At 51.1% G+C, this 27,251-nt stretch overlaps 1 protein-coding gene across 1 annotated transcript in view; it reads right to left on the bottom strand.

Annotated features, from left to right (window-relative positions):
• LOC147092611 (NACHT, LRR and PYD domains-containing protein 12-like) overlaps window positions 1-3,962 on the bottom strand; it is a 52,638-nt gene extending 48,676 nt beyond the window's left edge. The window contains 1 exon segment of the mRNA XM_085975966.1: window positions 3,870-3,962. Within this exon segment, the coding sequence (XP_085832092.1) occupies window positions 3,870-3,933 (64 nt within the window). The 5' untranslated portion in view covers window positions 3,934-3,962.
• Between the last annotated feature and the right edge of the window lie 23,289 nt (window positions 3,963-27,251).

Genomic DNA, 27,251 nt, shown 5'->3' on the forward strand with positions numbered 1-27,251 from the left:
ACAAATGCGAGTTTTTCCAGAAGCAGATCTCGTATTGTGGACACGTTATTGATAAAGAGGGGTTACATAAGTCCCCTGAAAAGATTGAGGCAGTAGTCAAGGCTCCAGCACCGGAAAATGTGTCACAACTGAGGTCGTTCCACGGGCTGGTGAACTACTACCATAAGTTCTTGCCGAATTTGTCTACCGTACTACACCCACTGAACACCCGACTGCAAACGGGGGTACCATGGAAGTGGAGTGACGAGTGTAAACGAGCTTTCCAGAAGAGCAAAGCATTGCTCACATCAAAAGAGGTGTTGGCTCATTTCAACCCAGCACTACCAATTCGGTTGGCGTGTGATGCATCACCCTACGGCATTGGAGCGGTGCTGTCGCACAAATTCCTGGACGGCTCGGAGAGGCCAGTAGCCTTTGCATCTCGATCACTAACCTCAGCCGAGCGTAACTACGCCCAGATTGACAGGGAGGCCCTCAGCCTAGTGTGGGGAGTGAAAAAGTTCAATCACTATCTGCACGGGGAGAAGTTCACCTTGCTGACTGACCACCAACCACTTGTCTCCATCTTTAATCCAAAGAAGGGCGTTCCGGTGATGACTGCGCAACTGCTACAAAGATGGTCCCTTTTTCTAGGGGCGTACCAATATGAAATCGAGTAGAAGGGCACGAAACAGCATGGAAACGCTGATGGGCTATCACGCCTGCCACTGCCTACTGCGGAGGAAGCACCAGCAGTGGATCCTGTCGAAATATTTCATTCGACTACAATTGAATGCTTGCCAGTAACTAACGCTGGTATAGAGAAGGAGACCCGAAATGACCCGACACTGTCTCGGGTATATGATTTGACGGTGAAGGGATGGCCAGCACATGGCGACTCACTGTTGCCAGCATTCTCATCTAGAAGAGAACAGCTGTCAGTATGCCAGGGGACCTTGATGTGTGGATCCCGAGTGGTAATTCCACCCAAGTTAAGGGAGAGAGTGCTCAATGAGCTTCACGAAGGTCACCTGGGAGGGGTGAAAATGAAAAGCCTTGCTAGGGCTTGTGCGGTGGCCGGGGATCGATCAGCAAATCGAGGACCTGACAAAGAGCTGCTCAGGATGCCAGAAGGTCCAAAATGCACCACCACATGCCCCTCTACACCCATGGGAGTGGCCCTCATCTCCATGGCAACGGGTGCATATTGATTTTGCTGGTCCATTCATGGACTCAATGTTTTTAATAGCCGTGGATGCGCACTCGAAATGGCCTGAGGTGATCAAAATGTCCTCCACCACCACGGAGAAAACTATTGCAATCCTACGGACCATTTTTGTCAGGAACGGCTTGCCAGAGCAGATTTGCTCTGATAATGGACCACAGTTTGTGTCCGAAGAGTTTCGAAGATTTATGAAAAGGAATGGGGTAAGGCATTACACATCCGCCCCGTATCATCCAGCCACAAATGGATTGGCTGAGAGGTTCGTACAAACCTTTAAAAAAGCAGTAAAGGCCATGTGCGATGACGACATTCCACTGCAGCATAAGGTGGACAATTTCCTGTTAGCCTACAGAAATGCGACACATGCAGTCACCAACCAGGCCCCAGCCATGATGTTCTTTAACCGAAGGTTGAGATCTCGTCTGGATTTGCTCAGACCAAATGTACGAAGAGATGTTGAGAGTAAGCAATTCCACCACATCAATGAGAAGCCGACAAGGAGCTTCAATGTAGGGCAACCAGTCTTGGCCCGCGACTACCGAACAGAGAAATGGCAACCAGGAACGATATGCACATGGCACGGGCCACTAATGTACACAGTGGACATTGGGGAGAGCATCGTGAGACGCCATGCTGACCAGATCCTAGAGTCACAGGAACGAGTCAACCCCATGCCTCGCCCATACGTACCTGGTGATGAACCCGATGTACAGGTAGCATCTACCCCAGAAACAGTAGCATCGGAAGCTGATGAACCAACCGACGACAGGGGCCAGAATCGCCTCCACACCAAGAGCAAGACCCTCGGGAAAGGCGCTATCCAGAAAGGATCAGGAAGCCTCCCCAAAGACTGAATTTATAAATAGACTATTTTCAGCTAATGTTGCAAGTTAAAAGTGTTAATTGTAATTAGTTTGATATTTAATTGTTAAATGAGTGTTATGGTACTGTTAATCTAAAAGGGGAGGAATTGTAATGTATGTACCTTTAAGGGGGGAACTACTTTCTACAGCTCATGTATACTGTAGTACCGGCAGTGACCACACCTGTATATAACGCTGAGTAGTAATCTGTTGTTTCAGTTGCAGTTTGAACCACGTTGAGTAAACACCTGTTGTACCATTCTCTGCAGTCCTTTACTTCTTATTACACGGACGTAACAATCTCCATCCCCTCAACCACATTCCCGTGAGAGGCAATGACATTACCATCGCCAAGTCACCCACATCATCCAATAAATGTACTGGATCAGCCACATAAAAAGCGTATCTACTGGAGCAGGCCAGGGGCTGGGTCTTCTGTGGCGAGTGTCTCACTTCCTCATCCCCAAATTCTTTCCCCTGCCAACTTGACACATTAGGGAGTGATGGAATACTCTCCATTTGTATGGACGAGTGCAGCTGCAACAACACTCATGAAGCTCGACGCAATTCAGCACAAAGCATTCTGCTTGATCAGCACCCCATCCATTGGGGTAAATATTCACCCTCCACCACTGACATGCCGTGGCTACAGTGTGTTGTCTACAGGGTGCACTCAAGTAACTCGCCAAGCCATCGTTGACAGCACCACCCAAACCCACGACATTTACCACTAGAAGGACGAGGGAAGCAAGTGCAAGGGAACACCATCACCTCCAAGTGCCCCTTAAAATAACAACCTCGTAACTTGGATATACATCACTGCTCCTTCATTGTTGCTGGATCTCAACCTCGGAACTCCCTCCCTAAAAACACTGAAGGAGCACCTTCACCAAGTGGACTGAAGCGATTCAAGAAGGTAGCCTACCACCACCTATTCAAGGGCAACCAGGAATGGGCAACAAATGCTGAACTTGCCAGTGACACTTGCAACTTGAAAATTATTTTAAGTATTTCTAGTTGCGTTATTGGTTTTGACCAGAAGTATTTTCTGCTCTCCTTGCCTTTCCAGAAAATATCATACCCGTTCTCCCTTTGGCACCAGAAGCTGTCAATTCCCCAAACTGTCAAATCAGACACTTCTATCCTCCTCCTATTCCTTTGGGTAAACTGCTCTAAACCTCCTGCCCCCCAACACTCGAGGTGGCCTCCTGCTCCCTGGTATCATACTGTTGCTCAGGAAGACCATCCTCTGAGTCACTGTCTCTATCCACCTTATAGTCCCCAATACCAGGCATCTATTGGGCAGTTACAGTACTCAGGGGTTCACTCCACCTGTGACTGCAATGCCCCTCTAGATGGTCACTCATTTCCCACTTTGTACTCAGCCCCTGTCCAATTCCATGAGGTGATGTAATTGAAATATAATTCTTAAGGGACTTGACAGGATAGATGCTGGGAGGATGTTTCCACTGCCTGGCGAGTCTAGTACTAGGGGTCAGAGTCTCAGAATAAGGGGGTCAGACATTTAGGACTAAAGCGAGGAGATATATCTTCACTAAAAAGGGTTCTGAATCTTTGGAATTCTCTGCCACAGAGGCTGTGGATGCTCAGTTGTTGAGTATATTGAAGACAAAGATCGATAGATTATTGGGGATTAATTGCAGAACAGGCTCGTAGGGCCGAATGGCGTACTCCTATTTCTTATAATAAGTTACCTCCTCCTGCGTGAGCTTAGGTTCTTGCACGAGATCAGGACCATTTGTCAGGACAGAAATTATATTTAATGAATTTTGTGAACCCACCTGTGTCCATTCTCATTCTAGTTGAAGATGTTGGGTCTTCTCCCCTGTTTGGACCTTCAGCCATGGTGGTGACAGGCGTTCCCAGGTTCTGATGCTCTGTAATAAATATAATATTAATAGGAGGGTTAGACAGAAATATTAAAGTGAGAAGGAGAACGTTGCCTTGTTAAACATGATACCAAGTCCCTCCTCCCCCATCAGTACACCAGTTGTTAGCTCCAGGATCGAGCATTTCCCCGAGTGTTACGATCAACTCTCCACATCAGGTGTGACACAGACAGCTGCCCAGTGAAATCCAGTGAGTCCCGCTGATCTCCGCAACCCAGTTCCAGACGGGCTCCCATCGGCCGAGACTTCGCACTGGGAGCGCCCATTGGTGAGATTTACTCTCACAGTGCAGGAAAAAAACCAGCCTTATTCCTGAGGTAGAGAATATTCTGCAGGGAAATAATGAGCGGGGGGATCATTAATGGATTAAATGATCCTTTACTCGGTTTTACACAGTGTGGCAGTGTTTGATTATATTTATTTACAGGTATCTTAATATTTTGATTTGTTGAGTTTTGATATTAAATTCTGGTATTTTATGAATATGATATCTCTCCACATACACAATATATAGTTAGGTGTGATCCCTCTGGGGTCTATGGGCATGACATTGTCCGTGTGTTCATGGAGATGTGTCCTGGTTGGTGTTTCTATTTGAATATATTGACTATACCTCTCATGGTGTCAGCACCTGACTAATGAGCCCGTGCAATGTAGAATCATAGAAAGAATCATAGAATGTTTACAGCACACAAGGAGGCCAATCGGACCGTCGAGCCCGTGCCGACTCTCTGCAAGTGAACTTCAGCCAGACCCACTCCCCCACCCTTTTCCCATAGCCTTGCAATTTTTTTTCCTTCGGGTACTGATCCAATTCCCTTTTGAAATCCACAATTGAATCAGCCTCCATCACCCTTTCAGGCAGTGCAGTTCAGATCCTAAACCACTCGCTATGTAAAAAAGTTTTGCCTCATGTCGCCTTCGATTCTTCTGCCAATCATCGTAAATCTCCGTCCTCTGATTCTCAACCCTTCCGCCAATGGGAACAGTTTCTCTCTATCTACTCTGGCGAGACCCCTCATGAATTTGAAAACCTCAATCAAATCTACTCTCAACCTTCTCTGCTCTAACGAGAACAACCCCGGTTTCTCCAGTCTATTCTTGTAACTGAAGTCCCTCATTCCTGGAATCTTCCCTGCACCTTCTGTAAGGCCTTCACATCCTTCCTAATGTGCGGTTCCCAGAATTGGAATACTCCAGTTGAGGCTGAACCAGTTTTTTAATACAGATTCATCATAACATCCTTGCTTTTGAACTCTATACCTCTATTTGTGAAGCCCATGATCCCGTATGTTTTTTTTTAACCGCTCTCTCAACCTACCCTGCCATCTTCAACGATTTGTGCATGGGTACCTCAGATCTCTCTGTTCATGCAAACCCTTTAGGATTGTACCCTTTAGTTTATATTGCCTCTCCTCGTTCCTCCTAAAAAATGTATCATTTCCCACTTTTCTGCAATAAATTTATTCTACCACGTGGCCACCCATTCCACCAACCTGTCAATGTCTTTTTGAAGTCTATCACTATCCTCCTCAATGTTCAGTATACTTCCAGGTTTTGGGTCATCTGCAAATTTTGAAACTGTGCCCTGTGCACCTAAGTCTAAGTCATTAATATATATCAAGATAAGCAGTGGTCCTGGTACCGACCTCTGGGGAACCCTACTGTATATCTTCCTCTGGTCCAAAAAAAACTGTTCACCACTACTCTGTGTCCTGTTACTTAGCCAATTTCGTATTCATGCTGCCACTGTCCCTTTCATTCCATGGGCTTCAAATTTTCTGGCAAGCCAATTATGTGGTACTTTATCAAACGCCTTTGGAAGTCGATGTACACATCAACTGCATTGCCCTCATCAACACTCTCTGTTACCTCATCAAAAAACTCAATCAAGTTAGTTAAACACGATTTGCCTTTAATAAATTCGAGCTGGCTTTCCTTAATTAACCCATACTTGTCTAAATGACTGTTAATTTTGTCCCGGATTATCGTTTCTAAAAGCTTCCCCACTACCGAAGTTAAACTGACTGACATGTCGTTGCTGGGTTTATCCGTACACCCTTTTTTGAACAAGGGTGTAACATTTGCAATTCTTCAGTCTTTTGGCACCAGCCCCGTATCCACGGAGGATTGGATGATTATGGGCTGTACCTCCGCAATTTCCACCCTTACCTCCCACAGCCTCCTAGTATGCATCTCATCCGGTCCTGGTGACGTACCTACTTTAAGTACAGCCAGCCTTTCTAGTACCTCCTCCTTATCAAATTGTATCCCATCCAGTATCTCAACTACCTACTCTTTCACTATGACTTTGGCAGCATCGTCTTCCTTAATGAATACAGATGCCAAGTACTCAAAGTACCTCAGCCGTTCCCTCTGCCTCCAAGTATAGGTCTCCATTTTGGACCCTAATCAGCCCCACCCCTCCTCTTACTACCCATATATTATTTATATGCCTATAGAAGACTTTTGGAGTTCCTTTTATGTTACCTGCCAGTCTATTCTCATACTATCTCTTTGCCCCTCTTATTTCCTTTTTCGCTTCCCCTCTGAACTTTCTATATTCAGCCTGGTTCAACCGGATATCCTTTTTCTGCTTCATCTTACTCTGTCTCTTTTGTCATCCAGGGAGCTCTGATTTTGGTTGCCCTACCTTTTCCCCTTCGTGGGAATGTACCTTGACTGTACCCAAACCATCTCCTCTTTAAAAGCAGCCCATTGTTCGATTACAATTTTGCCTGCCAATATTTGATTGCAATTTACCAGGACAGATCCATTCTCAACACACTGAAATTGGCCTTCCACCAATTAAATACTTTTTTACTCTAGATTGCTCCCTGTCCTTTTCCATAGCGAAACTAAACCTTATGATACTATGATCGCTGTTCCCTAAATGTTCACCTATTTACACTTGCTTCACTTGACCGACTTCATTCCCCAGAACCAGATCCAGTGATGCCTCCTCCCTCGCTGGGCCGGAAACGTAATCAAGAAAGTTCTCCTGAACACACCTCAGAAATTCTTCCCCGTCTCTGCCCTTTTCACTATTACTATCCCAGTCTATATTAGGATAATTCACTCTCCCATTATCACTACTATAAGTGGTAGATTTGACTGCTGCTATACAGTGAATATTCACCACTTGTGCTCGTGTCTCACTGTGTGTGTGTCCACACATGTGCGTCCAATCAAAGTCTCAGTCAGCGCCCTTTCCTTTCCCCACTGGGAAAATGTTCAAGTGATTCAGTCTCGGATCAGTAATTTCTCCAAAATATAGTTGAAGTTATTCTCCAGAATTAAGTTATAACCAAGTTTGAAACCTTTTAAGACTCAGTTATCTGCTGTGTCACTCACGCTGACAACAGCATTTTATATTTCTACAGCGCTTTTAACATCTAAAAACATCACAAGGTGCTTCACAGGAGCTGAATCAGACAAAAGGTGGATGCTGAATAAAGTGGGTAGAAGGAAGGCTGGTCAAAGATTAGTCAAAGAAGTGAGTTTCAGCAGTGTCTTAAAAGAGGAGGGAGGAGGAGAGGTTTAGGTGGGGAAGTGATGAGCATTAAGCCAGGCCAGCAAAGGCACAGCGGCCATAGGTGGGGGGAGGAGAGGATGAAATGCACAAGAGGCCAGAGTCAGCGGAACAGAGGGGTTGGGGATTGTAGGTCTGGAGGAGGTTACAGAGAGAGCGAGGGATGAGTCCATGGAGGGATTTAAACTCGAGGATGGGAGTTTTAATTAGGAGGTGCTGAGGGGCCAGGTGCCAATGTAGGTTCACAAGGACTGGGTGATCGGTGAGCAGAGTTTTTGATGTGTTCACGTTTACAGAGAGTGAAAGGAGTAAAGTGACCCGGAGAGCATTGGAAAAACCGAGTCCCCGAATGATAAAAGCATGGATCAGGATTTCAGCAGCAGGTGGGCTGATGCAGGGGCGAAGATGGATAATACTACGGAGTTGGATGTAGGCGGTCTTTGTGATGGAGAGAATATCGGGACGGAAGCTCAGCTTGACGTTATATCGAATGCTGAGGTTGTAAATAATCTGGTTCAATCCAAGGCACTGGTTGGGACGGGGATGGAATCATTGGCGAGGGAATAGAATTCACGGCGTGAGCTGAAGACCATGTCTTCGATCTTCCAAATGTTTAATTTGAGAAATATGTAGCTCATCTCAGAATGGATGTCGGACAAGCAGCGTGACAATCAGAGGTAGCGGAGGGTGGAGAGAGGTGGGGAGGTGTGGAGCAGAGTGTTGTCAGCGTGCATGTGATAGCTGATAGCTTGTCTTCGGATAATGTCTCCATGTAGAACATAAATAGGAGGGGACGAGGGGCAATCAATGGGGGACTCCAGTGTTAACAGTGAGGGAGCAGGAAGAGAAACCATTGATGGAGATTCTCTGCTACGACTGGATGGGTAAAAGTGGAACCAAGCGAGGGCAGTCCCACTGAGCTGAACAGAGGAGAGGCGTTGGAGGATGTTGTGCCCGACCGTGTCAAAGACTGCAGAGTCAGGCAGAACAAGGAGAGATAGTTTACCATGGTCAGTCATGGAAGGTTTTATTTGCGACTTTGATTATTGCCAATTCAATGCTGTGGCCGGAGTGGAAATCCGATTGAAGAAAATCAAACATGGAGTTGTGAGAATGATGGGCAGATATTCAGGACGCAAGATAACATTGAGCGGAGAGGGGGATATGGAGATAAACATCTCTAACTCTTCACCCACGTGTCAAACTGGGCGAGTATCTTTCTTCAAACACTCTCCGCTGAAATACATACTTCTCATTTGTGGTTTAATGTTTGAGCAAAAGTTAAATTCATTTCAAGTTTACAGAACATTCCACATGCTCTGGCAGGGTGAGTGAAACCTCCCAGTTCCATTGGAGGAGTTAGCTTGTTGCAGGCTTCAAAATAAGAAAAAAAGTTTCGTTTTACAAAACTGCTTCAGAAAATGTGTCATCCTCGCTTCCGACTTTACTCAGAATTACAGCACAGAAATAGGCCATTTGACACAACTGGTCCAAGCCAGTGTTCATGCTCCACAGGAAGCTCCTCCCACCCTAGTCCTACACTAACCCCCAACTGGGCCAGCCCAACACTGACACCCACCTGACCCAGCCCCAGACCCCACTGAAACAGCTCGTCACCAACACACCACTGACCGAGCCCCACATCGACAGCCCATTGACCCAGTCTCACACAGGCACGTCACTGAACGAGACCCGCACTGACAGACCATTGACCCAGCCCCGCAGCATCACCCCACTGACCCAGCCCCGCACCGTCACCCCACTGATCCAGCCACACACTGACACCCCACTGACCCAGCACCGCAGCATCACCCCACTGACCTAGCTCCGAACTGTCACCCCACTGATCCAGCCCCACACTGACACCCCACTGACCCAGCCCCACACCCACACCCACTGACCCAGCCCCACACCCACACCCCACTGACCCAGCCCCACACCCACACCCCACTGACACAGCCCCACACCCAGACCCCACTGACCCAGCCCCACACCCAGACCCCACTGACCCAGCCCCACACCCACACCCCACTGACCCAGCACAACACCCACACCCCACTGACCCAGCCCCACACTGACACCTCACTGACCCAGCCCTACACCCACACCCCACTGACCCAGCCCCACACCCACACCCCACTGACCCAGCCCCACACCTGTAGTGTCCGTGTGTAGATAAAGACACTGAAGACAGGAGTTGGTTCATAGGTATTTACTGAGCACGTCTGGGCGGGGGGGGGTTCTAAAGGATATACACAATACACAGGCTTATATAGCCCAAGTAGCAATTACCGGCATTATGCACACCTGGGGCTCTTAAAGGCACATACACCACAATTGCTCCCCTTCTAGCTAACTAGTACATAATATTTTAAGTAATTATTAATTTACATGTTATATGCAAAATAATATACATTGCTGTATTAATTAATTATAATTTAGTCTCTCAGGAGGCTTCCTGACTCGGTCCGGATAACGCCTCGGGGGTGTAGTAGTTTCTGGTGGTGTAGTAGGTTCTTCTGGCAAGGCTGATTTGGCTTGAAGGCCAGTGTCGGGTGCATCGGGTTCCAGTATCACCGGATCGGAGGTAGATATGGGTATCTCTACTTCATCGTTAGATCTATAGCGTGGTGGTGTAGGATGTCCCTTTTCGGATGACTTGATGATTTGGTCAGCATGGCGCCTTATTATGCTTTCTCTGATGTCCACGGTATACATCAGTGGTCCTAGTCGTGTGCAGATAGTTCCAGGCTGCCATTTCTCGGTACGGTAGTCCCGGGCCAAAACCGGTTGGCCTATCTGGAAGGCCCTAGTTGGCCTTTCATTCATGCCCTGAAACTGCCGGTTCTCCACGTCCCTTCGGATGTTGGGCATGACCAAATCCAGCCGGCATCTTAGGTTTCTATTGTAGAACATCATGGCGGGAGTTTGGTTTGTAACCATATGTGTTGCATTCCTATATGCAAATAAGAAGTTATCCACCTTGTGCTGAAGTTTTATGTCTTCATTACCCATGGCCTTTATGGCCTTCTTAAAGGTTTGGACAAACCTTTCAGCCAATCCATTGGTGGCGGGATGGTATGGGGCGGACGTGTAGTGCTTTACCCCATTGTTCTTTAAGAACTTTCTGAATTCTTCAGACACAAATTGCGGTCCATTATCAGAACATATCTCTTCCGGCAGCCCATTCCTGGCAAATATGGTCCTTAATACTGTGATGGTTTTTTCCGTGGTGGTGGAGGACATCTTTATTACCTCCGGCCACTTGGAGTGTGCATCAACTGCGATTAAGAACATTGAGTCCATAAATGGACCAGCAAAGTCGATGTGCACCCTTTGCCAGGGAGATGAGGGCCACTCCCATGGATGTAGAGGGGCCTGTGGCAGAGCATTTTGGACATTCTGGCATCCTAGGCAGCTCTTGGTCATGTCTTCGATGTCTCCATCGATACCTGGCCACCATACAAACGCCCTAGCTAGGTTCTTCATTTTCACTCCACCCAGATGCCCCTCGTGAAGCTCCTTTAGCACTTTATCCTGGAGTTTGGGTGGAATCACCACTCTGGATCCACACATCAAGGTTCCTCGGCACACTGACAGCTGTTCTCTTCTTTGCGAGAATGCTGGCAACAGTGGTTCGCCATGTGCTGGCCATCCCTTCCTTGTTAAATCATAGACCCGTGAGAGAGTAGGGTCATTTCTTGTCTCCCTTTCAAATGGCAGAATTTGTCACTGGTAGACATTCCACTATGGTCGAGTGGAATATCTCTACTGGGTCTACTGTAGGTGCCTCTTCTATCGTTGGCAATGGCAGGCGCGATAAACCATCAGCATTGCCATGCTGTTTTGACCCTTTGTATTCAATGTTGAATTGGTGTGCCCCTAGAAAAAGGGACCACCTCCACCTCTGTAGTCTTTGTGCCGTCATAATGGGGACACCTTTCTTAGGGTTGAATATGGAGATGAGGGGTTGATGGTCAGTCAGTAAGGTAAATTTTTGTCCGTGTAGGTAATGGTTGAATGTCTTCACTCCCCATACCAGGCTGAGTGCTTCCCTGTCTATCTGGGAATAGTTACGCTCAGCTGAGTTCAATGAGCGTGACGAAAAAGCTATCGGCCGTTCCGAGCCATCAGGGAATCTATGGGACAATACCGCTCCTATGCCGTAAGGGAATGCATCGCACGCCAGTCTGATTGGTAGTGATGGGTTGTAATGAGCCAAAACTTTCTCGGATGTGATTAAGTCTTTACATTTATGGAAGGCACGTTTACAGTCTTTGTTCCATTTCCAAATCACTCCTGTGTGTAGAAGATCATTAAGAGCGTGTAGAATAGTTGATAAGTTCGGTAAAAATTTATGATAGTAATTTATTAATCCCAGGAATGACCTCAATTGTGAAACATTTTCAGGTGCTGGGGCTTTTATAACCGCTTCAATTTTTTTCAGGTGACTTATGCAACCCTTCCTTATTAATTATGTGGCCACAATATGATATCTGATTTTGGAAAAATTCGCACTTGGGGCGATTTGCTCGTAGGCCCCGTTCTTTCAGCCTAGTGAGCACCTGCTCCAAATTGGCAAGGTGCTCGTTGTCATCTTCTCCTGTTATAAGGATGTCGTCTAGGTAGCACTGAGTCCCCGGAATCCCTTGCAGGACTTGCTCCATAGCTCTTTGCCAGATAGCTGGATCTGATGCTACTCCAAAAACCAGTCGATTGTACTGGTACAGGCCTTTGTGTGTGTTTATTGTGAGATACTTTTTAGAGGTCTCCTCAACCTCCATTTGTAGATATGCCTGTGCCAAGTCAATTTTTGTGAAACGTTTTCCTCCGGATAGTGAGGCGAAAATATCTTCTATCCTCGGAAGAGGATACTGTACCGTGTGAAGGACCGGCTTTACAGTCACCTTAAAGTCCCCACAGATGCGAATTTTTCTCTGTTCCTCAGAGTTATTTTTCAATGCTTTTTTCATGACTGAAATGATGGGTGTTGCCCATTCGCTCCAATCTATTTTGGATAATACGCCTGCCTTTTCCAAATTCTCAAGCTCTGCCTCAACTGCCGAACGTATTGCGTATGGCACCGGTCTTGCCTTAAAAAATTTTGGAATTGCTGCATCTTTCACTTTTATTGAGGCGGTGATGCCTTTCAAGGTTCCTAGTTTCTCTTGAAACACTTCTTTGGCGTTGGCCAAGATGTCTATTAATCGTTCAGGTATGATGTCATCATTGTTTTTTTCCTTACTGGTCACCGTCAGTGCCTGAATGGAGTGCCAGTCTAAACGTATCTTCCTTATCCATTCACGTCCCAACAACGGTGGACCACCATCTTGTAGAATGTATAAATACAACTTTTGTATTTCTTTGCTGTTGTATACCACAGGCACCTTTATTTTTCCTTTGGGGTATACTTTCTGCCCCGTATATGTTTTTAAGATAATGGATGTGTCTTTTAGAGGTATATGCGAAAATAGCCTCTCGTAATCTCGTCGATTTATTACGGTTAGAGCTGATCCTGTATCTAGCTCCATTTTAACTGGGGAGCCTGCTATTATGAGGGTAACCCAAATGGTCTGGTAATCTTCATTCAAATTACATAATGTAATTTGAGAGAGCTTAGTCTCTTGTTCCCGGAGTTGCTATCGCTCTTCTGGTCTTTGGAGCTACTGTCCATCATCATTTGTACCTTTCTGTGCTTTTCTTTATTGATTCTTTTCCCGTTAGTGGATTTTTTATTTTCAGATCTGCATACACGTGGAATGTGTCCCATCTTTCCGCATCGCCTGCATGCTTTTTCTTTGAACCAGCAATCACTCTGGTCATGGTTGGATCTGCCGCAGCGATAACATCTCTTGAAACCCCGTGTCATTTCATGGGTGCCGAAGTCCTGTGGCCTTTGCTGTATCTTTGCCGCTCCTATTGCACTGAAAGCCTTGTCCAGTGTTAAATCTTTTCCAGAAGATACCTTTTTTTGTGTTTCTACACTTAGGGGATCGCAGATGAATTTGTCTTGCAGAGAATCTGCCAGTCCTGCCTCGAATTGGCAGTGTAGGGTATCAACAATCTCCTCAAAATTCTTGTCCATCGGTTCGGCTGAAGTGATTAAGTTGCATAACAGCTTGTATGTTTCTGCGCCCATTAGATCCAGAAGCACTGAAGCTTTTTTTTCATCTTCTATTCCATTTGTGGTGCAAAACACCTCCACTCTTTCTACATATGTGGTCCAATCCTCTATCTTGTTATCAAAAACATCAATATTGCCAAAGTTAGGCTCTGTTTCGCTATCAAAAGCATCAATATTGCCAGACTTAGGCATTTCAAAAAAAAATATATGGCGCTTCCCGCGCTATTTTCTTTTTCTATAGCAACGATATGGCGCTTCCCGCACTTTCCCGCCGCTGCTACCGATAACAACGCTGTTTTACTGTGGTTTCCGTTTATTCACTGTTGGAGATTCGTTCCCGACGGAGGTCTAACCGCTGACCTGCTTGCCGCGCCGGCCGTCTCCCGAGTGCAGCCTCCCAGTCCGTTATTGCTTGCCTCTGATTTCGCTGCCTGTCTCAGCTGTAGAGCCCGCCGCTGGAGCCCCAGCCTGACGCCCAGGAAGGATTAGCGCGGTACCTGCCACCAGCTTGGCCAGCTGGTGAAACCACAGTTTCTATTACTTCCTTGAGTCTTCTGGACGCTGGAGGAATCGATGTCCTTGAGGTGCTGCCGAATTGCAGGTAAGTCCGTTTCCACTTCGTCGCCACTGTAGTGTCCGTGTGTAGATAAAGACACTGAAGACATGAGTTGGTTCATAGGCATTTACTAAGCAAGTCTGGGGGGGGGGTTCTAAAGGATACACACAATACACAGGCTTATATAGCCCAAGTGGCAATTACCGGCATTACGCACACCTGGGGCTCTTAAAGGCACATACACAACAATTGCACTTAAAGGCACATACACCACAACACCCATACCCCACTGATCCAGCCCCACACCCACACCACACTGACCCAGCCCCAAACCCACACCCCACTGACCCAGCCCCACACCCACACCCCACTGACCCAGCCCCAAACTGACACCCCACTGAACCAGCCCCACACCCACACCCCACTGACCCAGCACACACCCACACCCCACTGACCCAGCCCCACACCGACACCTCACTGACCCAGCCCCACACCCCACTGACCCAGCCCCACACTGACACCTCACTGACCCAGCCCCACACCCAGACCCCACTGACCCAGCCCCACACTGACACCCCACTGACCCAGCCCTACACTGACACCACACAGACCCAGACACACAACCCACTGACCCAGCCCCACACCCCAATGACCCCACCCACACAGGCACACTACTGACCCAGCCCCTTCACCCAGACACCACTGACACAGCCCCACAATAAAATCCCCCTGAACCAGGCCCACACCAACACCCGACTGACCCAGTCCTACATGGAAACCTCACTGACCCGGCCCTACACCGAAACCCCGCTGAACCGGCCCTACACAGAAACCCCACTGACCCGGCCCTACACCGACGGCACACTGGCCCAGCCCCACAACCACACCCAACTGATCCAGCCCCACACAGACACCCAACTGACACAGACCCACACCGACACCCCACTGACCCAGCCCCACACCAACACCCCACTGACCCAGCCCCACACCAACACCCCACTGACCCAGCACCACACCAACACCTCACTGACCCAGCCCCACACACACATCCCACTAACCCAGCCCCACACCCACACCCCACTGAGCCAGCCCCACACCCACATCCCACTGAACCAGACCCACCGCCACATCCCACTGACCCAGCACCACAACCACACCTAACTGATCCAGCCCCACACAGACACCCAACTGACACAGACCCACACCGACACCCCACTGACCCAGCCCCACACCAAAACCCCACTGACCCAGCCCCACACCAACACCCCACTGACCCAGCACCACACCAACACCTCACTGACCCAGCCCCACACACACATCCCACTAACCCAGCCCCACACCCACACCCCACTGAGCCAGCCCCACACCCACATCCCACTGAACCAGACCCACCGCCACACCCCACTGACCCAGCACCACAACCACACCCAACTGATCCAGCCCCACACAGACACCCAACTGACACAGACCCACACCGACACCCCACTGACCCAGCCCCACACCAACACCCCACTGACCCAACCCCACACCAACACCCCACTGACCCAGCACCACACCAACACCTCACTGACCCAGCCTCACACACACATCCCACTAACCCAGCCCCACACCCACACCCCACTGAGCCAGCCCCACACACACATCCCACTGAACCAGACCCACCGCCACACCCCACTGACCCAGCACCACAACCACACCCAACTGATCCAGCCCCACACAGACACCCAACTGACACAGACCCACACCGACACCCCACTGACCCAGCCCCACACCAACACCCCACTGACCCAACCCCACACCAACACCCCACTGACCCAGCACCACACCAACACCTCACTGACCCAGCCTCACACACACATCCCACTAACCCAGCCCCACACCCACACCACACTGACCCAGTCCCACACCCAAACCCCACTGACCCAGCCCCACATGAACACCCCACTGAACCAGCCCCACACACTGACCCAGCCCCACACCCACACCCCACTGACCCAGCCCCACACCCACACTCCACTGACCCAGCCCCACACCAACACCCCACTGACCCAGCCCCACAACCACATCCCACTGACCCAGCCCCACACTGACAACCGACAGACCCAGCCCCACACCCCACTCACCCAGCCCCACACCCCACTGACCCAGCCCCACACCCACACCCCACTGTCCCAGCCCCACACCCACACCCCACTGACCCAGCCCCACATGAACACTCCACTGACCCAGCCCTACACCAACACCCCACAGACCCAGCCCCACACCCACACCCCACTGACCCAGCCCCAAACTGACACCCCACTGAACCAGCCCCACACCCACACCCCACTGACCCAGCACACACCCACACCCCACTGACCCAGCCCCACACTGACACCTCACTGACCCAGCCCCACACACACACCCCACTGACCCAGCCCCACACTGACACCTCACTGACCCAGCCCCACACCCAGACCCCACTGACCCAGCCCCATACTGACACCCCACTGACCCAGCCCTACACTGACACCACACAGACCCAGACACGCAACCCACTGACCCAGCCCCACACCCCAATGACCCCGCCCACACAGGCACACTACTGACCCAGCCCCTTCACCCAGACACCACTGACACAGCCCCACAAAAAAATCCCCCTGAACCAGGCCCACACCAACACCCGACTGACCCAGTCCTACATGGAAACCCCACTGAACCGGCCCTACACAGAAACCCCACTGACCCGGCCCTACACCGACGGCACACTGGCCCAGCCCCACAACCACACCCAACTGATCCAGCCCCACACAGACACCCAACTGACACAGACCCACACCGACACCCCACTGACCCAGCCCCACACCAACACCCCACTGACCCAGCCCCACACCAACACCCCACTGACCCAGCACCACACCCACATCCCACTGAACCAGACCCACCGCCACACCCCACTGACCCAGCCCCACACCCACACCACACTTACCCAGTCCCACACCCAAACCCCACTGAACCAGCCCCACATGAACACCCCACTGAACCAGCCCCACACACTACTGACCCAGCCCCACACCCACACCCCACTGACCCAGCCCCACACCCACACCCCACTGACCCAGCCCCACACCAACACCCCACTGACCCTGCCCCACACCAACTCCTCATTGAACCAGCCCCACACGCACTGACCCAGCCCTAAAGCGACAGACCACTGACCCAGCCCTGCATAGAAACCCCACTAACCACACACCCACAACCCACTGACCCAGCCCCACACCAACACCTCAGTGACCCAGCCCCACACCAAAACCTCACTGACCCAGCCCCACACACACATCCCACTGACCCAGCCCCACACCCACACCCCACTGACCCAGCCCCACACCAACACCCCACTGACCCAGCACCACACCAACACCTCACTGACCCAGCATCACACTCACACCCCACTGACCCAGCCACATACCCACACCCCACTGACCCAGCCCCACACCGACTCCCCACTGACCCAGCCACACACCAAATCCCCACTGACACAGCCCCACACCCAAACCCCACTGACCCAGCCCCACATGAACACCCCACTGAACCAGCCCCACACCCGACTGACCCAGCCCCACACCCACACCCCACTGACCCAGCCACACACCAAATCCCCACTGACCCAGCCCCACAACCACATCCCACTGACCCAGCCCCACACTGACATCCCACTGACCCAGCCCCACACCCCACTCACCCAGCCCCACACCCCACTGACCCAGCCCCACACCCACACCCCACTGTCCCAGCCCCACACCCACACCCCACTGACCCAGTCCCACACGGACACCCCACTGACCCAGCATCACACTCACACCCCACTGACCCAGCTCCACACCCACACCCCACTGACCCAGCCCCACATCGACTCCCTACTGACCCAGCCCCACACCCACATCCCACTGACCCAGCCCCACACTGACACCCCACTGACCGAGCCCCACACCCCACTGACCCAGCCCCACACCCACACCCCACTGACCCACACCCACTCCCCACTGACCCAGCCCCACACCCACACCCCACTGACCCAGCCCCACACCCACACCCCACTGACCCAGCCCCACATGAACACTCCACCGACCCAGCCCTACACCAACACCCCACTGAACCAGCCCCACACCCACACCCCACTGGCCCAGCCCCACACCCACACCCACTGTCCCAGCCCCACACCCACACCCCACTGACCCAGCCCCACACCCCACTGACCCAGCCCCACACCCCACTGACCCAGCCCCACACCAACACCCCACTGACCCAGCCCCACACCCACACCCCACTGGCCCAGCCCCACACCCACACCCACTGTCCCAGCCCCACACCCACACCCCACTGACCCAGCCCCACACCCCACTGACCCAGCCCCACACCCCACTGACCCAGCCCCACACCAACACCCCACTGACCCAGCCCCACACAGACACCCCACTCACCCAGCACCACACCCCACTGACCCAGCCCCACACCTCACTGACCCAGCTTCACACCCCACTGGCCCAGCTCCACACCAACACCTCAATTACCCAACCCCACAACCACACCTCACTGGCCCAGCTCCACACCCCACTGACCCAGCTCCACACCCCACTGACCCAGCCCCACACCCCACTGACCCAGCCCCACAATCTCACCCCGCTGACCCAGCCCCACACTGAATCCCCACTGATCCAGCCCCATATTGACATCCCACTGACCCAGCCCCACACCCACACCCACTGACGCAGCCCCACACCCACACCCCACTGACCCACACCCACTCCCCACTGTCCCAGCCCCACACCCACACCCCACTGAACCAGCCCCACACCCTACTGACCCAGCCCCACACCCACACCCCACTGACCCAGCCACACACCAAATCCCCACTGACCCAGCCCCACACCCACACCCCACTGACACAGCCCCACACCCCACTGACCCAGCCCCACACCCCACTGTCCCAGCCCCACACCCACACCCCACTGACCCAGTCCCACACCGACACCCCACTGACCCACCGTCACACTCACACCCCACTGACCCAGCCCCACACCCAAACCCCACTGACCCAGCCCCACACCGACTCCCCCCTGACCCAGCCCCACACCCACATCCCACTGACCCAGCCCCACACTGACACCCCACTGACCCAGCCCCACACCCCTTCACCCAGCCCCACACCCACACCTCACTGACCGAGCCCCACTCCCCACTGACCCAGCCCCACACCCACACCCCACTGACCCACAACCACTCCCCACTGACCCAGCCCCACACCCACACCCCACTGACCCAGCCCCACACCCACACCCCACTGACTCAGCCACACATGAACACTCCACTGATCCAGCCCTACACCAACACCCCACTGAACCAGCCCCAAACCCACACCCCACTGACCCAGCCCCACACCCACACCCACTGACCCAGCCCCACACCCACACCCCACTGACCCAGCCCCACACCCCACTGTCCCAGCCCCACACCAACACCCCACTGACCCAGCCCCACACAGACACCCCACTGACCCAGCTCCACACCCCACTGACCCAGCCCCACACCTCACTGACCCAGCTTCACACCCCACTGACCCAGCCCCACACCTCACTGACCCAGCCTCACACCCCACTGGCCCAGCTCCACACCAACACCTCACTGACCCAGCCCCACACCCACACCCACTGACCCAGCCCCACACCCACACCTCACTGACCCAGCTCCACACCCCACTGACCCAGCCCCACACCCCACTGATCCAGCCCCACACCCCACTGACCCAGCCCCACACCCGCACCCCACTGACCCAGCCCCACAATCTAACCCCACTGACCCAGCCCCATACTGACTCCCCACTGACCCAGTCCCACACTGACACCCCACTGATCCAGCCCCACACCCACACCCCACTGACCCACACCCACTCCCCACTGACCCAGCCCCACACCCACAGCCCACTGACCCAGCCCCACACCCACACCCCACTAACCCAGCCCCACACCGACACCCCACTGACCCAGCCCCACACCCACACTGCACTGACCCAGCGCCCCCCAAACCCCACTGACCCAGTCCCACACCTGACACCCCATTGACACGGCCCGACCCTGACACCCCACTGACCCAGCACGACACCCACACCCCACTGTCCAGCACGACATCGACAGCCCACTGACCCAGCCCCACACCCCACTGACCCAGCCCCACACCCAAACCCCACTGACCCAGCCCCACACCCCACTGACCCAGCCCCACACCGTCACCCCCCTGACACAGCCCGACCCTGACACACTACTGACCCAGCCCCACACCGACACCCCAATGACCCAGCCCCACACCGACACCCTATTGACCCAGCCTCACACCCACACCCACACCCCACTGACCCAGCCCCACACCCACACCCCACTGACCCAGCCACACACCCACACCCCACTGACCCAGCCCCACACCCACACCCCACTGACCCAGCCCCACACCAACACCGCACTGACCCAGCCCCACACTGAAACCCCACTGACCCAGCCCTACACCAACACCCCACTTACCCAGCTCTATATGGACAGCCCACTGACCCAGCCACACACCCACACCCACTGACCCAGCCCCACACCCACACCCCACTGACCCAGTGCACTCCGACACCCCACTGACCCAGCCCCACACCCACACCCCACTGACCCAGCCCCACACCGACAGCCCACTGACCCAGCCCCCCACCCACACCCCACTGACCCAGCCCCACACCGACAGCCCACTGACCCAGCCCGACACCCACACCCCACTGACCCAGCCCCACACCCCACTGACCCAGCACCACACCCACAGACCTAGCCCCACACCCACAGACCACGGACCCAGTCCCACGAAGACACCCCAATGACCCAGCCCACACCCCACTGTCCCAGCCCCGCACCCCACTGAACCAGCCCCACACCCCACAGACCCACACCGCAATGAAATAGCCCAACACCCCACTGACCCAGCCCCACACCGACATCCAACTGACCCAGCCCAGAATCAGTCTCGTACCTATCAGAAGATTCACAGATTCTGTTCCCGATCACTTTGTTAGTTAACTGCTGTCCTGGAGTGACGATGCGCATTCAACAGCCTTAAAAATTGGAACAAAACATTTTAATCTCTTGACAAGCTGTCTCTGGGGTGTGGGGTGCGGTTTCACTCTCGGGCTGGGATTGGATCCGTCTGCAGTGCCTGGGAAGCCCAGATAAGGAGCTGGGTCCGTGCACAGAGCGCCGGATAGAAGCAGGCGGGGACCTGTTCAAGAGATGATAAGGTTGTCGTGGGGTGATTGTTGTTGGCAGTGCTGGTATAAGCAGCAGTTTGAACCGTCCCAAAATGGTGCAGAGAGACACATCACATAAGTACATAAGAAGTACGAGCAGGAACAGGCAATACGGCCCCTCAAGTCTACTCCACCATTCAATAAAATCATGGCTGATCTTAGACCTCAACTACACTTTCCCGCCCTATCCACATATCCCTCGACCCCCGCCCTCCCTCAGTGTCCAAAGATCTATCGAGCAATGTCTTGAATATACTCAATGACTGAGCATCCACTTCCCTCTGGGGCACAGAATTCCTATGATACACAACCCTCTGAGTGACGAAATTGTCCTCATCTAAGTCCTAAATGGCCAATCCCTTATCCTGAGAGAATGACCCCAAATTCTGAACTCTCGAGTCAAGCAAAACAACTTCTCAGCATCTACGCTGTCAAGCCCTCTCCGATTGCATACATTTCAGTGGGATTTGTTCTCACTGTTCCAAACTCCAGAGAATATAGGCCCATTCTACACAATCTCTCCTCGTAGGAAAGCCCTCTCATCCCAGAAATCAATCTAATAAACGTTCCTTGTACCCTACATTCTAAGGATATGTCCTTCCTTAGGGGACCAAAACTGTACACATTACTCCAGGTGTGGTCTCACCAAAGACTTAAATAATTGCAGCAAGACGTCCTTACTCTTGTACTCCAGCCCTCTTGCAATAAAGGCTAACAAAACATTGGCCATCCTAATTGCTTGCCGTATCTGCATGTTAACTTTCTGTGATTCGTGTACAAGGCCCCTAAATCCGTCTGAATACCAACATTTACTAGTCTCTCAACTTTAAAAAAAAATCCTGCTTTGCCATTCTTCCTACCAAAGTGGACGATTTCACACTTTCCCACATCACAATAGAATTACAGTAAGAGACCCAATTCGTTCTCCGGCTGATGGTTAAAGCTCGGTTGCCTGGAATGTCCCTGAGTTCCTGCAACAATAATTCAAATTCCACAACAAACGCGCAGCCAGAAGGCTCTCTGCTCCCGAGCCCCGCGCTCCTGCGGTTTATTGATCGCTTGCCCAGGCAACTCCCCCGCCCCGCCCACACCACCAACCCAACCCCCTGAACTTCGGCAATCGGTGAGGGAGTCCAGGCCCATCAGCACTGAGAAAGCCTAGATACAACCAAGGCCACCCAACCCAGGACGAACTGGGAGGCATTTACTGCGTTAATAAAAATTAATAGTCAATATCCCACAATCGCCTAGAGGTTTCAGAAATGTTAAGATCTTTATAAAGGATTCGATGACCATATGATCTAATTAACGATTACTCGATTCGGCATATTGACAGTCATTATAGCGGAGCCTCAAATGATTTAGTCTGATACCTGACAAAGGATTCACAGGCTCAGTTCCCGATCACTTCCAGTTCGTTACCTGTTGTCCTGCATTGAGGAAGAACATTCAACCGCCAGAAAATTGGACCAACACATTTTAAGCTGTAGACAAGCTGTCGCTGAGGTGTGGGGTGCGGTTTCTCTCTCGGGCAGGGATTGGCTCACTATGCAGTGCTGGGGCAGCCCAGATAAGGAGCTGGGTCCGTGCACAGAGCGCCTGTTAGAAGCAGGCAGGGACCTGTTCGAGGGATGAGAAGATTGTGGAGGGCTGCTTGTTGCGGGCAGTGCTGGTATGAGCAACAGGGTAAACTGTCGCAGAATGGTGCAGAGAGAAACATCACATAACAACATCAGAAATAGGAGCAGAAGCAGGCCACACGGCCCCTCAATTATGCTACATCATTCAATAAGATAATTGCGGAACTCCACTTTGCCGCTCCACCCGATATACCTTTATTCCCTTAGTACCCCAAAATCTATCGATCTCTGTCTTTAATATACTCAACCACTGAGTATCCACTGCCCGCTGGGGTAAAGAATTCCTAACATTTACAACCATCTGAGTGAAGACGTTTCTCCTCTTCTCAATCCTAAATGACCAACCCCTCTCATCCTAGAAATCAATCTAGTGAACAATCCTTGCAGCCCCTCTAAGGCAAGAATATCCTTCCTTAGGTAAAGATTCCAAAACTGTACACAATCTCACCAAAGCCTTATATAATTGCAGCAATACTTCCTTACTCTTATACTTCAACCCTCTTGCAATAAATGCTAACATTTACCTTCCAAATTGCTTGCTGTACCCGCATGTTAATTTTCTGTGATTCGTGTACAAGGACCCCCAAATCCATCTGCAGACCAACATTTATTAGTCTCATCTTTTAATAAAATATCCTGCGTTTCCATTCTTCCTACCAAAGTGGATAATTTCCCACTTTCCCACATCACAATCGAATTACTGGTGAGAAAGGCCTTTCGACCCATTTTAGTCATTCCATCCAGAATGTCACTACACTCCGCCCCCTCCCCCATTGCAGCATTGGTTCTTAAATGACTCCAGGCTTCCCATCCCCAGGCTATCCGGGAATCCAATCCCTCCATCGATCATTCTCTCTGTCAAGAACTTCCTGATAGCAGGCATCAATTTACCTTTACTTAACTTGGCCCTGTGGCCCATTGTCTGACTCTCCCAATTTAGTTTAAAGTAATATTCCAAATTTACCTTTTCAATTCACTTAACAATATTCTATCTCTCTGAACGATCACCTCTGATATGAATAAATGAAGTTGAGGTGCAGATCAGCCATGATCTGATTGGAGAGCAGGCAGGCTCAAGGGGCTGAATGGCCTCCTCCTGATCCTCTGCTCCTAAACTCGCAGTGAAAATATTGAGAGATTTGTGGAATAAATGGGACTTCTTGGTCAGGATACGTTGAGCATTTCTACAGCACTCCTTACGTCCTGAGGACATCCCAAAGAGCTTCATATCCAATGCATTATAATGAAGTGCAGATGAACACAGCAAGATACCACAAGATCTGGATGAATAACTAGTTAACCTATTTTTGGCGGTACCTGCGACAGTGCAGAACAACCTCAGTAGGGGTGCTAGGGGATTTTATATTTAGATATTGCTGTCATTGAAATGAAACAAATCTCTTTAGTGCATTGAGCCAAATCCTGGGAGAGCGGGGCAGCTCCTGGGCTGCACCGTTTGTTAGAGCTTTTCCTGCCCCATTCAGCTGGGAAATGTGTTGCGCCATAAATTGCTGTAAGAGCGACCTGATAACGGCAGAGCAAGGGCATTAGCCCATCTGGGAACTCAGTGAACAACAGAACCAGCACTCAATCTCCTTAAAATATGATATTTCAGGATTGAGAAAGAAACAGAGGAATGACAGAGTAAAAGGGTGAATTAGAGCGAAATTAGGTACAGACAGAAAGAAAGAGAGGAAAGGAAGATTGGAATAAGAGAAAGAGAAAAGAATTAGTAAGGAAAATAAAAAAAATGTAAAAGATTAACATAAATAATCATGTCGCTTATACAGTAGTTACGCTGATAATTATTAGCCCAATTTTCTGTGGTGAGTTTAATGTGCAATTCAAGCAATTTCTTAACTACAAGGGGGAGGCTGTGGTCAAGATGTCATTTGTGTGAGGCACAATGTAGAGTGCGCAAATCGACCAGCAAGTTTTTGGATATTCGCAACTCACGTCACATCGCTTCGTCTCATGTACTGGCTGGCAGATTTGCATATTAATAATGCCTACATCGTTAACATGCCATTATTTCTCCAGGAAGGTTTAGAAAACTACATTTAAAACTTTGGGGTAGAGTTTCCGCTTTGGGCACAATCGGGAAGTTGCGCCTGAAATTGCACTTGTTAGATTACAGTTCAAGGCCTAGAAATTGAGTTTTGGCACAGCCAGGGCTTTAGCGCTGGAAGTTAGTGCCGGTGCTAAGTCCCCCTGCGCGCACCAAAAATTCAGTAGCGCCGCGCCCAAATGGCTGCCGGCGCTACTGGAGGGTTTCAGCGCCTCCCAATGGGCGCTAACTGCCCCATTGTGGCGCTGTTCTGGCGCTGCGGCACCCGATGCGGTGCTGCAGGCTGGGGACGTGCAGGCCTCCTCCTCCCGTTAAGGAGGAGCTGCCTGCACCCGGCCGCGGCCCGCGCAAATCAGCTTAAAAATGAGCCCGTCACCTCGGACAAGTGCCGGGCTTGCATCTGTTCCGGGGGGGGGGGGGGGGAGAAGTCCGGGGAGGGAGCTGCGGGCAGGCGGCCGGCGGGAAAGTGGCCGGCCGCCGCGGGGCCTTTAATGTGCCGGCGCAAACTGGAGTAAGGCACCTCTGACAGAACGTTGCTTGCGGCTGCCACGGGCGAGGCGGCCGCAACTCAATTTCGGAGTTCGGGCGGGTTACCACGGTAACCGGGACACTGCGCATACTGATGACGTCATCGGTGCCGGCGCAGCGCTACCGGTGCAACGCCGATTTAGGGCCCCAGGGAATTATTATACTGGCCATAACTCTGGCGCTAGTCCCTCTAGCCCCTCAAAAGCGGCGCCAAGGCAACTGAATTTCTAGGCCCAAGTTTCCTCTGGAATAATTTGCATAATCACAAACGTAAAATCCTCCAGGAACTCGCGCAATCGGGCAGCGTAATAGAATGTAAACGTTTAATTTTTTCTGTTTCCATTCAAAAAGTATTCCTTGATGTCCCAAGGTGCTTCACAGGAGCATTGTAAAACAAAATTTGACAGCGAGCCACATAAGGTGATATTGGGGCAGATGACCAAATGTTAGGTCAAAGAGGTAGGTTTTAAGGAGCCTCTTAAAGAAGGAAAGAGAGGTGGAGAGGCGGGGAGGTTTAGGGAGGTAATTCCATTGCTTAGGTTCCAGGCAGCTGTAGGCCACCTATTGTGGAGCCATTAAAACTTGTGATGGTCAAGAGGCCAAAATTTGAAGAACGCAGATATCTCAGTTGATCAGAAAGACCCAGCATGGATTTGTGAAAGGTGGGTCATGTCTGACAAACTGATCTTTTTTGGAGGAGGTGTCTAAAGTAGTGGACAGGGGAATGCATATCAGTGTTATTTATAAGGACTTCCAGAAAACATTTAATAAAGTCCCTTATAAGAGACTGTTAGCTTAGGGTGAAGCCCATGGAATTGAAGGGAAATTATTGACCTGGTTAGGAAATTGGCTGAGCAGCAGGAGACAGAGAGCATGGATAATGGGCAGGTACTCTAATTGGCAGGATGTGACTGGTGGTGTCCCGCAGGTATCCGTGTTGGGGCCTCAACTATTCATAGTATTCATTAACAACTTAGATGATGGCATAGAAAGCCACATATCCACATTTGCCAATGACAAAATAAAGGTGACATTGTAGGCAGTGTAGATGAATGCATAAAATTACAAAGGGATATCGATAGATTAAGTGAATGGGCTAAACTGTGGCAAATGGATTACAATGTAAGAAAATGTGCGGTCATCCACTTTCGAACTGGAAAGGATAAAACAGGGTACATTCTAAATGGTGAATAGCCAAAGGCAGTGGAGATCCAAGGAGACTTGTGGGTACAGGTACATCGAACATTAAATATCATGAACAGATACATAATATAATCAAAAATGCTAGAGGCATGCTGGCCTTTATATATAGAGGACTAGAATACAAGCAGGTAGAAGTTATGTTACATCTATACAAAACCCTAGTTAGACCTGGCATACTGTGAGCAATTCTAGGCACCACACCTTAGGAAGGATAGCCCAGTTCTGACGAAGGTTCATCGACCTGAAACGTTAACTCTGTTTCTCTCTCCACAGATGCTGCCTGACCTGCTGAGTATTTCCAACATTTTCTGTTT

Source organism: Somniosus microcephalus, unplaced genomic scaffold (genome assembly GCF_052327205.1).
Source record: "Somniosus microcephalus isolate GS21.2 unplaced genomic scaffold, FLI_Smic_1.0 unresolved_chr2, whole genome shotgun sequence".
NCBI classification, from domain to species: domain Eukaryota; kingdom Metazoa; phylum Chordata; class Chondrichthyes; order Squaliformes; family Somniosidae; genus Somniosus; species Somniosus microcephalus.